The 13,493-nt window shown below is 45.1% G+C and overlaps 1 protein-coding gene across 1 annotated transcript in view; it reads right to left on the bottom strand.

Moving 5' to 3' along the window:
- adck1 (aarF domain containing kinase 1) overlaps positions 1-13,493 on the bottom strand; it is a 75,947-nt gene that overhangs the window by 23,384 nt on the left and 39,070 nt on the right. Inside the window, exons 5-7 of the mRNA XM_018727273.2 lie at positions 12,573-12,731; positions 12,141-12,299; positions 8,349-8,465 (exon numbers count right to left, since the gene is read on the bottom strand). Coding sequence (XP_018582789.1) covers positions 8,349-8,465; positions 12,141-12,299; positions 12,573-12,731 — 435 coding nt within the window. The remainder of the gene's footprint in view (positions 1-8,348; positions 8,466-12,140; positions 12,300-12,572; positions 12,732-13,493) is intronic.

Below are 13,493 nucleotides of genomic sequence, written 5' to 3'. Positions count from 1 at the left end.
CGGTGACAAGAGACTGAGAGCACAGATCACCCCGCCTAGAAAACAAGATGCTACACATGATAGCTGTTTAGAAGGCAGGAGCTACAATATTCTTCACAACAACTCCTGAGGCAATAATTCCTTAAGTGAGCTAATTGTATTACAGTGGTACTCTGGAGAGGAGAGCTGCTCCTTAAGGAACATAACTGGGTTTGAGGCTTTTAATAAGTGCCTGACTGGGCCGCGAGCACTCAGCCTCGCGGGCCGCTCTCCAGGGCTGGCAGGCGTTCCAGCGACAGCTGTGTTACTAACATCATCATCATATCCCTCATAATAATCACATAAATAACAACAGCGCCAGACTGACACGCTGCCAGATGGGCCGCAGAAGTGGGACAGGGAGCTGTGCGAGAGGAACCTATCCCGCCCGCAGCGAGTCCACACAGCCACTCTGTTGCCGGAAAACAGGACGCGGAGAGAGGCGTCCCGGTTGGCCCGGCCACTGGCTCACGGGGCGCTCGTTCCCAGGAGTCTTTCCTGTTCGGGGTGAATTTACATTGGCTGTAGTAGGATTTTCTGCAGCATCACACGTGTGCTCCTTCTGTTTACACACACCTACAGACTGCTCTCAGAGGCATTTACAACAGATCATTCACTAGTACCTTACTCAACATTACACAATGGGGGAGGGGGACTTCTGTAGTCCCCACTAACACAGGAACACGTCAAAGCTAAAATCACCACATTCATTCATAACACAAACAGCCCATATGACCTAAAGGTGACTAGTGTAATTGATGCTGTACATGAAAGCCTCTGAGGGAAGACTCAGATCACAGGGACTGGTTGACAAACACAACCAAAGACAATCTGGGCATATAATGGACTACGACACAATGCTGAAAGCTATTTGAAGAGTTAAGCCCTGATGAAGCACAGAATGAAAATAATAATCACAACGGCTTGCAGCTCCTAGGCTGCGTGGATGTGGCTTCCAATCATGCTGCATCTGAATGGCGCTTGCATGTTTTCCCCATGTTCACATGGGCTTTCCTCCCGCGGTCCCAAACACGTGGTTGAGGTGGACTGGGGAATTTAAACAGCCCTCAGTGTGTACATGTGTGAACGAATGAGTGCTGGAGTGTGTTTGTGAGACAGAGATTACTATAAGATGGATTGTACCCTGTTTCATGCCTTGTGCTGCTGGGAAAGACATCACACCTTGCACTGGACAAGTGGTTATGAATAATGGATGGGTAGATATAATGAGAGTAAGACGCAAAGACAATGAAAAACATTTTTTATGACCTAGAAGATATCTTAAGATAGTCTTATCCTAGTACTTATGATTGAGTCTTTTCCAGAAGATTTACTCCTGTTATAACCAGAAAGATCCCTGTACAAGCATGAAAGAGCACAGCTGCAGCTAAGATGAAGGCCACCTGGATCCAGTCACCCAGCGAGAAGAGCACAGGGTGTGCATACAGGTGAGCCACAAACACATGCTACTGCAGAGAGAATGTTAGGTGTGTGTCACCATTCCTTCTCCTCTAAAGATGAGGAATGCTCAGGGATGAGAACATGAAGAGTAAAGACCTAATACAAAGGAAATCTAACACCCTTTCTTGTGGTCAGTTACCATCCGGAGCCCAAAGATCATAGTGCCTTCTCTTATGGTCACAAGGCTTGTTTTATGGTCATTCATTTGTCACGATCACTCTGCCGTGGGCACGATTCCCCTCTCCCAACACTTATGATCCTTCATGTTCTTGAAACGTGGCCATTGCTCCTCACTTGAAAGGGTCCAAAATCCTCCCTTCTGCAGGCGATGGGAAAACTTACAAAAGCTAAGACAGGGGAGAGGCAAATGCATCAGAAAAAGCCAGGGCAAAATCTCACTCAGCCACTTTTTGTGCGTGCTTGACTGCACGAGATGGTAGAAACTCAGTCCCTGCGGAGGACCAACTCTCCGCACAACAGAGGCATAACAAAAGTTTCCATTTTCAGTGGAAATGCGGCTCAGGAGCTCTGCTCACCTTCTCTCTCAACACATCAGAACCAGTTGGTATCAGTAGTTGCAGTCCTTATTTTGCTCCATTGCTTGAACGATTGCCGAACCAACCATACAACAGTCCATATTAAATTCTTATTGTGACGGTAGAAAGTACATAGCGGTAAAAACATTTTTTAAAGGCCAAATTTAAACATCATTACAATAAGGGTACTGAGAAAACAAACACATTACATTATTTATATTACATTTAATCTATTTATTTAGCAGACACTTTTCTCCAAAGCGACTTACAACAAACACTATGTAGTGTTATCAGCCCACACCCCTTATTCACAAAGGTGACTTACACTGCTAGATACACTACTTGGGTCACTCATCCATACATCAGTGGAACACACTCTCTCTGTTACACACTATGGGAGAACCTGACCAGCGTGTCTTTGGACTGTGAGAGAAAACCAGAGTACCCGGAGGAAACCCACGCCGACACAGGGAGAACATGCAAACTCCACACAGACTGAGCGGGGATCGAACCCACGTCCTCTCGCACCACCCAGGTGCTGTGAGACAGCAGAGCTACTCGCTGTGCCACATGCCGCCCAGATTCCCTGCATGACCACTGGTCCAGAGAACGTTCAGTTTACTTAGTAGCTGTGATTCTTCTGAACCATTTTTAGACAGACTGTTCATATGGTTGTGGATTAAGGAACTATACACGTGTATAAGCATCTTTGTTCAACCAAAGTACCTACATTTCTTTAATGAACATCGAGGTGTAACCCTCTGCTAACCCCACAGAATTACACCATTCACCAAATCCATGTGTCACCATAGACAAGTGTGTTTTCTCCAATTGCTATCTTGAAACACAAAACACTGTCTCTTAAAAATATTTAAGCCAGCATACTAATTAAATACAGAACTCCAAAATTACACATAATTTTACTTGTACTGGAAAGAGTTTTTAAAAAGGACACACTTTTTCTGTTTGTAAAAACAACCCTTGAGTAGACAATAAGAACAGGAAATGGGTGGCTGAACGAAAATGCTGCTTATTTTTAGATGTGTTGTGAAACATGTAAAGCACATCTTGAAATAACTCAGCAATTGAGAAACCACACTTAGGCCCATTATTGCAGAGAAAAGTTCCATTTTGTTTTTCTAGATCCGTGACCAGGAGGCGCGAAAAGGGGCCAGCGCTGCTTGTTTACGGATTCCCCGCACGTCCGCTGGTCCAGAGAAAAGTCCATTTTGGCCATCATCAATCTTTTGATTACTTACACGCCAGTTCCCACAAAGAACCTTGGAGATGCCACCGTTGCTTAATAATTCTATCCATTTTCTGGGGAGGACTCCATCATTTATTATGTTCGATATCTATCTCATCAGCTGTCTAATAATTCTCATCATCATTGGCTAATGCCGAGGCCAATCTCTCTCCCAGATAAAAGGCTGACATGGCGCGTCCGTGTATTTGCTTTGGGAGTAAACAGCACTGTAATGCTGGCTGTTACAAATGAAAACTGCAGGGAGATCAGTCAGGGTAGCAGAGGCCAGGCTCCTCTCCTGTGATGCTCAGTACCGACTGCACTTTAATCATACTGACTTATTGTAATCACATTTGTACACGCAGCAAACAGAGTTTCTATAATGCACTCTCCAAAGCAGAAAGAAAAGTACAATGAATATGGATGCGCTGTCTGAATACAAATGGCCGGCACGCGCGGCGCTATGACAGGAGGAAGGGAGGAAGAGCGTGGGGCTCCAAACGCCTGAAACATGCGTGACTCCAGGCTGCTACCACGCCTTCACTGGTATCCTTCTGGGCAGGCACCCTGACCTGTGGCCAAGGAGTCAGACAAGCAACAGTTGGGATAACTGTGGGGCCAGCAAAGAGGAGGCATCGGGGTCAACGGAGCAAGTGGTCTCAGCAGACCAATGCCTGTGGCACTGAAAGAGTAAGAGCAGCATATCACATCAACGCAGCACAGAGTCCATCATGCGACGGCATGACTGGGCCATCTGAAGAGAACTCAGGCGGGCTGAAAGTGAATCACAGCACCGTGACATCACGGCGTCCACGGAACCAGTCAGTCAGACCATTAGTGCTTATTCACAGCCCCAGTGATTCAGCGCCGACTGTTGACTATGGAGAGCTGGAAGCTAGTGCCTCTGCTGTAGGGACCTTAAATAGAATAGCCTCTGATTCATCAAAGGCATGCAAGCAGGGCTCCACTTCCTATCTGGTGAATAAAAATACATGAGAATAGTCTAAAAAAAAAATATCTGAAAATCTCTTGTATCCGATGGATAAATAAGTAGCAGGAATCAGGGTGCCACTGAAGGCAGGATTTCAAAATGCAGCTCGTAAAAGCTGCTCGGTCTGTTCACCACAGACATCAACTGACATCGGTTAATACTTGAAGCACTGTTCGGGCGCAAGTCAACCAATGCAGCCTCAATAATACAGCATCGCCTTTTCTTAGACTGTGATTTTATGCAAAGTAATGTGAAGCTGCCCTGTCTGAGGTTCCATGAAGTATAGTGTTGTGTAGCATCCGATCCAAAAAAAATCCTGTTTCACATCCTCAGCCGGAGTGGCGCCTCACAGCATTCGGTCTTTCTCCCACTCACAGCCACGCAGAACAGGCTAAACCGCTTCATCATTCCTTTCTAATAACATTTGTCTAAACATATGCTTTGGGATTACCACAGCCTTCGCCAATTTGAAATTAAAATTAATTGAAATTTCACAGGACAAATTTCCCACATGAGTTTTTCCTGTTTTGTGCTGAAATGTGAGCTACTTAAGAGTGGCTGACCCAATAGCCACAGCGGCCGGGGTTCAGATCCCTGTGCGCCGAGCACTCGGAGAACACACAACTTCACTGCAGTTTTCACACCAACCAGAAATGGCTTAAGTGTGATTACCGAGTACTGCAGTTTGCGTCGCGGTACGTTTACAGCGCAAAGACCTGTCAAGGTTATGAACATTGCAAAGGAGTCTTCCGAACAAATCGAGTGTATGGAAGGCACAAAATTACAGACACACACAGGAAAAATGTCTTTAGGAACAATTCCTCTGTCGTGCAACCTTTCACTCGTGAAACGATGCACAAAAAAAAAAAAAAAAAAAAAGACTTTTTCAAGAAATCTTCCAGGAAATGTCTTCATTCACCTGCCAGGTGTTGGTTGCTTTCCATCAGCACCACTCCACACTCTTCCCTTTCTCCGAGTCCCAGCGCTTTAAAAACTGGCAAGCGAACGATAAATTCAACGTGTAACTTCTAACAGCAACGCGTGTCAAAGGGGAATAAACAGCTGAAATACACGCCTAATTGCCTTGAATATATCCAAAGAGGGAAGCTGCTCTGAAGGCACTAAAAATCTGGATGGATGAAGCACCAGAAAATCAGAGGGCGCTTGTCTGCCTTTATATTAGCCCCGACCTCAGGCACTAAAGAGCCACGGCGCATCGGATTCTCCCTTACATTACAGTGAATGCCGCAATCTACCCCATTCTCCACGCATCCTGATGACTGTCTGATCAGACTTGATACACAGATGCTACGCAATTCAGTGTGTTCGTGCTAACGGCTACCTATAAAAACATCTATTAAAGACATCTGGCATTTACTGAAAGATGTTTGGGAGGAGAATTATTTAAGCTAAAATAGCAGCGAACGTGACTTAGGTACAGAACTAAGACTCCGGCAGGAAGACGACGCAGGCAGACGCGGCCGTTGCGTCCAGTCCGTCCCACGGCGGAACAGGGCTGGCTTGCGAGCCGTGCGTTAATCGTACTTACCTGTCTGGCAAACACATCGACGCCCAGGTGTAAAATGGCAAAGAAAGGCAGGTGTTTTAAGTCCTGTTCTTAAAACCACCAGAAGTATGTGCATATTCATTCAGAGAGAATGATGAAAATTGTGTTGGGGTGAAATAAGTGGAGCAGGTGCTAAAATGAACCCATTCATCCCCTAACAAAGGCGAAACCCTGGGAGGCTTTTAAGAGCAGTGGAGCAGCTCGCATTCTGCAGCGCGATGCATGAAATGAGCCGCTATAAAGACTAATGGCCTCTTTGCGCTCGCAAGACCACAGACACACGCGAGCATGGAGCACAACTGTAGTTGTGGGGGAAATGCCAGCTGGGAACACAAAAGTCTTAATGACAGAAACACTGCTGGCACTCTCTTTGCGTGTTGTCGATTGCATCGAGGAGAGCTCGGAATCCACTGCGCTTTAAGCGTGTCGATGCACCAATAGAGGGATTTAAAGTGCAAACATGTCGTTGCATTTATCATATCTGTGTACTGATTTTATATTCATGATTTTAATTAAGGACGAGTAATCCCTTAAATGCACGTGCGATTTGTCGATGCGTAGTGCTAACGGTCGAGACTTTCAGACCAGAGGTAACAGACCTCCTGCCTGACTTCTGAACACCTGAATAGAATCCATTCTTCAGCCCCTTTTTCTCCAGAAAGACAAATACATGCTAAATGTTACGCTTAATTTTTTTTCATGTATGATTGCAAAAACTGTAAAGAATGTCAAGTATGAGAAACTATTAAAAGTCATTTTGACCACAATAAATCTGTTAATAACACAGCTGGCAGGTGGCTTGAAATTATCCTCCTGTAAGACACAATCACACTCACTCACTTCACTTTACATTAACTGGTTGCACATGTCAGGGTCAAAGTGGTCTGGAGCTTATCCTGGAATAACTGGGCAACTGGGTAGGAGAGGAACACCCTGGACAGGATGCCAGTCCACTACAGGGTAACCACACATGCACATATTCACTCATATTTTTGCACTACTGGTAATTTAGGGTCACCAATCTACCTGAAAGATAAGAGCTTGAGGAGTGTAAGGAAACCAGAACATCCAGAGGACGCCTACATAGTCAGGAGAAGAACATGCAAACTCTGCATCGACTGAACAGGAGTCAAACCTGTGCCCGAATAATCAAGGCATTGAGACGCAACTGTGCTACAGTGTTACTCAGAACAATGACATCTTTTAAAATTACCAGTGGACCATGCGTAAATTCAGCTCATTTGCTTTTCTGCTGGGGAGCGCAGCAGGTTTGGCCAGGGCCTGCTCTCTGGTGGGTCTGGGGTTCGAGTCCTCCTTGGGGTGCTTTGCGATGGACTGGCATCCCGTCCTGGGTGTGTCCCCTCCCCCTCCAGCCATATGCCCTGTGTTGCCGGGTTAGGCTCCGGTTTGCCGTGACCCTACTTGGGACAAGCGGTTTTAGCCTCTGTGTGTGTGCACGCGCGCGCACTTTTCTGCTCTGTTCTCTAGGGATACCAGGAGTAGATGCTTCTGAAGCAAACCGGCAAACTCCAGGTGGTGATTTTCAGTGCACACAGCTCTGCCTGTACCACCACCTGACTAGAGGTATGGATGACAGGCCACCACCTGACAACACCAAGCTGACACATGACATCAGCAGTACAACATCGAACTGGCAATTTGAATACGCACAGGAAAACGCTGAGCCGTCCCAGTGATAGTCTACACAACACAAACTCAGGGGAATACGAGCATACCCTGCCAGCTGTCAGCACTCCTGCAGCAGAGCAGCAAAGTTCTTGACACCATGGCCAATGTTTGACAGAGAACATGCGCAGCTGCTGCCTATCTACTTAAGGCAAACATGCAGTCAGCCCATCCTACCATGGGCCAACTATTGGGTGGGTCACTTGACAACGATTCACAAACACTCACATACACACAAACACACAGTCAGTCACACTGCTTCTGCCAGCCATCCACTCATCAGAGGACCAGACCACCAAAGGACAGCACCCCCCTGCTGCAAAGAAAGATGTTGGGCGATCAATAACCCATTAGCATCTTACCCTCTTTTGCTGCGGTCACAGAAGGACTGACTTCTGTCTCCAAAATCTGTGTTTATCAAACAGCGTCAACCATCCAGGCTCCTACAATTAACTACCTTTCTCAGCCAAGGATTAAGCTGATCTATAGAGATTAATATGCTTAATATGGCTTAGCATTAATAAAATGTTTGTGATGAGCTGTGCTGATCAGTACTGTTGAATGCCAATATTTCCACACGAATCTGGACTCACCACAATGACAGAGGCACACTGTTCTACACGGGGACTTCTGCTGATAAAGGTAATTGGTTGGGTAGGCACAGCAGAGAGGGAAAATGATTATCAGCAAAAACCCGCTCATCAGCACTCATCTGCAAAAAGCTAAATATGTAATCAAATCAGAAAGCTCTAACAACAGGGGGAGGCAGGCAGGCAGAGCACAGTAGAAGAACAGCGGCATTAAGCTGTCCAAGACTCCATACATGTCCACAGCATCTCTCACCTCGTTCACGTTGATGCCATGTCGCTTCATGTAGTCTCTGTCGTTGACCTGCCCTCCCTCCACAAAGTCCATGGTCAGAATGCGCTTGGTCGACAGATCCCAGTGGATCTTAGGAACCTGTGGAAACAAAGTCATACTCAACACTGGTTCAGATTTTATTATTTCTACTACAGCTTGACATCACTGTGGTGCCCCATTTACTAAATTGCATAGCCTCAATCAGGCCTCAACCGCTCTCCACATTTTCACAAAATGTACTATTGTTTAAGAAATGGATCCACACTGACCCACAAGTATTCTGACCCTTTGTTCTTTAACAATAATTACAGCTTTAAGTCTTCTTACTGTCAAGTTGGATGGGGTGTTACCGAACAACCTTCAACCCTGACTTTTTATGGGAGTTCATGTCTGGGCTTTGGCCAAGCTAGACAAGGGCATTTCAGAGATCTGTAACAAAGCCATTCCATTATTGTCTTGGCTGTGTGCTTTGGACTGTTGTCATGATGAAAGGTGAATCTTCAGCCTAGTCCAAAAATTGTGCGCGCTCTGAAGGAAGCTTTCTTCAAGAATCTCTGTTGTTTCCTTCAATCCAGACCAGTCTCTGCTGTTGAGAAACATCCCAACAGCATGATATTGCTACCACCATGCTTGACCGTATGGATAGTATTAACTAGGTGATGAGCAGTACCTGGTTTTTACCAGATATGGTGTTTAGGCTAATTTTTGTCTCATTTTTGACCAGATAATGCTATTGTGATCTCAGGGTCTGGTAAGTGGCGTTAGGCAAACTCCAAACTTCTGTCTAGCCACTCTAGCAGAAGTAATCGAGACTTGATAGAGTGCTACAGAGATAGTTGTCCTTCTAGCACGTTTCCCAATCTGTATGTAGGAACTCCGAAGCTCTGTTAGAGTGGTTATTGGGTACTTTTTCACCTCACTGACAAATCCCCTTGCTGCCCAAATACCCAATTTAGCTGGAAAGTTCAGCTTTACCAAGAGTCTTAGTGGTTACAAACTTCTTCCATTTGCCAATGAAGGAGGCCACTATGCACCTGGGAACCATCAATGCATTGCACATTTTTTAAGCCCTTCTCCAAATGCATGCAGTGACAACTTGGAGGTATGTGGAGAGTTTCTTCGCTTCATGGCTCGGTTTTTATTCAGCCATGCGTGGTAAACTTTGGAACCTTATAGGTATAGGTGTGTGCCTTCCTATATCACGTCCAATCAGGTGAATTTGCAACAGATGGACTACCATCAAGTTCTAGAGAAAAGTCAAATATGTTCAGGAGAAACAGGATGAATCTGAGCTCAGTTTAAAGGGCCTGAATACTTAAGTAAATGAGGGATTACAGTTTATCTTTAATAAATTACCAAATAATCCCAAAAATGTGACTTCCTTTTGCAATTGTAAGGGTCTGCGTGCCAATTGACGGTAAACAATAAATTCAATCCATTTGAAATGTGTACAACACAACACAACAAGGTACAGTAAAAGAGGAGGAGTCTGAGTACTTCCTGAAAACACTGTATACACACACACACACACACACACACACATTTTCTGAACTGCTTGTCCCATACGAGGTTGCGGGAAGCCGGAGCCTACTCGGCAACGCAGGGCGTAAGGCCGGAGGGGGAGGGGACACACCCAGGACGGGACGCCAGTCCGTCACAAGGCACCCCAAGCAGGACTCGAACCCCAGACCCACTGGAGAGCAGGACCCGGTCCAACCCACTGCGCCACCGCACCCCCCACACTGTATACACTAGAGAGTAAAATAGATACCCTACACCTTCACAAATAATACACTAAACAGCAGAATGTTATGAACCCTACACCTAAACACTGCTGGAATGCTGCTCTTAGCCTCAAAACCATGAACAGTGACCAAATTTCCACCTTTTTTGGATGTGTTTCTTGCCAGCTTCCATCCAGTAGCACAGCTTGATGCTTTATATATTCGTCAGCCTGTCTTTATACTGCATCACCCACCGAATAGACAACTTCAGGATTACTGCATTTACAACCCTCATCTGCTAATGACACCGACTCACAGACCAAATTCGAATGCAGCCTGATTCACACACATAAAAGCACTAAGCTCAAAACACTGGGCCTGATGTTTCTAATACAGGCAATATGGAGCACGGTATAAATGCAGAGAAATATTTTATTATGCATAATACATACTGTATGCCAGAGTGTGTACACAGAAAGCAAATCAACTGTAAACAGCAGTGTTTTTCAGCTGTGCCACAAAAGAGTTCTACAGGTTTAGGAAAACCACAACAAAACAACACTGGCGAGCCATCCTGCTGATGTCGGCCGCTGGCCAACTCGAAGAAAAGCTTTTTACACTCCGAGCCTCAGTTACAAAGCATGAGTTTATTACCCAAGGATCAGAGTATTTCTTCAGCTGCACCTTGGCGGCACAATTTAAGGAAGCTAATAGAACGCATTAAACCTCCAGATCTCCGGGTACGATCCAACAACACTTTGCATTATCCGCTGAGGTGAGTCAGGTGTTTCGTTATTCGTTAAAAATAAATGGAGATTTTTTTCCAAGCAGTATTTGGCAGCAGTTCTTACATACCGCATAGAATTTAAAAACTTTTATTTCAGGGAGACAAGAGGCTACTTTACTAGGTAACATCTTGCACAACCCAGAAGCTTTCTGTACACCTCTGTCGCCTGTATTCACACATGCAGAGTCGTATACACAAAAACACACTCACATTCAAGAGCAATCGTGCAAACGTGTTTGTTTTCTTATCTTTATAGGGATTTTACAAGTACTCCAACATTAATGCAAAAAAAAAAAAAAAAAACCATAGTTCCAATCATCTCTACTCCAGTGGAAAAAAATAACAGTTTTTGCAAATAGCTCACTAAACTTCAAAAAAGGCATTTTATGTTGTGGGGATGTCTGCACAACAGCCATTTTTTGGGATTTGCTGTCCATGTGGGGCTGTTGCTGGAAAAATAAGTCCCCCAAGGTACAGGAAAACAACCTCCTCCTAACACACACACACACACACACACACACACACACAGTGAGAGAGAGGGAGAGCACCACCCTCCTGCCAGCCCTGATCTGTTAATGCCCACAGTGCTTAGGAAGCGTGAAGATGCCTTACGTTACAGTGCTATGGATGGACTGCTGGTGCTCGACTTCCCTGTTCTAGGGCAGCATCATGGCTTTTTCTGCTTTGTGTACAACTTTGGCAATGAAAACTACTGAGGATTAGCAAAGTCTAGGGGGTAGGATTTACAGAGGATACTACTGATCGCTTTACTTTTCATTCCCTTTAGATATACTTTGCATTACGTCATTTTCGATGCAATCTTGTACAAAGTGTTGAGATGAGGACAGTGATCTTTAACAGTCAATGCTGCTCGCAGCTCCCTCATAGGGGCTGGGGGAATGGGTGCTCAGGCTCCTTGACTACTTTAACCACATGAGGTCTGCAGTGGTCCTAAACAGCGATTTAATCTTGAAAGGCAGAACAGACCCGTCTTCATATTTATCTTGTCGCCTGTTACAGTAATGCAGCTATTTGTGTGGCATTGTCTTCTCTGAGAGGATTAGGGGTAATTATCAAGGCAACTCAGCTTGCCTCGTCAGTTCCACTTAATCACACATCTGAGAATTCATTAAGGTTTGCTGGGTTCTAAACCACCAGGAGCAGCGGGGCTTCTCACAGCACCACTGGTTTGTCTATACAGGACCCCCTTGGTTCAGGAAGTGAAACCCCCCATAGAGGCAGAAAAGCTGCATCTAGAGGTACCTTCAAGAAGTCAAAGTCCTTCAGCATCTCTGCCACCTTCTCAGCATTGCGCCCTTCATTCAGGAAGTCCAGCTCCAGCGGCATGTTCTTCTTGGCTTCCTCCACCAGCCACATGAAGGAGAAGTCTGGGAAGACCCAGTGTACAGCCTGGAGAAGGAACTGCAGCAGACACAGCCATATGGAGCCACATCACAGCAGCAGCACAGTACCACTCAAAAGCTGCTCATGACCATTATCAGTGGAAGAATATCGCCTAGAACACAGACAATGCCTTTGTTGACTACAGATGCCACCTGGACTGACAGCAAACAGGTTCCTGGGGGTAGCCATGTTGATGTAAGCAAGCCAGTGAGATGGCTCTAGTCTGGCACAGCAACACTGCTCTGGTAAGAGCAAAGAATCAGTGCAATGGCCCTGCTGGCTCATTATTACCTCCATGACCATGATGTCCCGGGAGCTCTGCGACTGCACTTTCGGGTGTTGCACTTTAACCGCCACCGTCCTCCCATCAGACAGTACCGCCTTGTGGACCTGGGCTAGTGATGCTGCCCCTTGGGGAGTTTCTTCAAAGCTGACAAACAGCTGCTCAATCTGGGTGGGAAAAAAAAGAGGGGATCCTTTTTATGCTCATAACAGAGGCATTTGTTTATTTTGACTTTGTTAGGTGCAAAACAGAAAAAAGACAAAGGGCATTTTCAGGTACAAGATTCATACAACTGTACCATTAAAAAGTAACTTGCTGTGTTTGTATCGATGTTTTATGCATGTGAAAAATGACAAGATTTATTTGAATCAAGTCCAAGTTAACACCAGCAGACATGATAGCCGCTTCAACACTCAGAATGCAAAAAACTAATTTGGCTATTTGTATGCTGACTATTTATTCTGCTGTACTTTCCCACACAATCCGCCAATGGAAATTAGTATTAATCCAAACATCCTCACTCTGCCTTTGGTGGTGGCACATGCTGAACTGTCCAGAAACGATGGCAAACGAAGACAGACTGCGGGATGATGAAAGAAGCACAAAACATGTGAAATCTTCCTTTTTTCTTTAAACTACATTTACATGAACTAGTTTAGTGATGACTGTCGTCTGATTTCGGCAGGAAGTTGAAGTTATCGATATGTATTATGTTACACATGTAGCTGTATAAACTATTAGTGTACATAATGCACGTGGCTGTTCCCACTGTTTTCATATTCTATGATAAGATTTTCCATTTAAGCCAAGCGTTGTTCATGTCTAAAAAACTAAATATCATCATCATCATCATCCTAGATCCCCCAAGACACACCTATTTCAGTTATGAGAATTCAATGTTACGAAGTTTCTTTTAATGACCCTACTTT

Source organism: Scleropages formosus, chromosome 15, assembly GCF_900964775.1.
Source record: "Scleropages formosus chromosome 15, fSclFor1.1, whole genome shotgun sequence".
Lineage (NCBI taxonomy): Eukaryota > Metazoa > Chordata > Actinopteri > Osteoglossiformes > Osteoglossidae > Scleropages > Scleropages formosus.
Note: the sequence above shows the minus strand (reverse complement) of the source record. Positions and strands in the feature narration are given on the sequence as shown.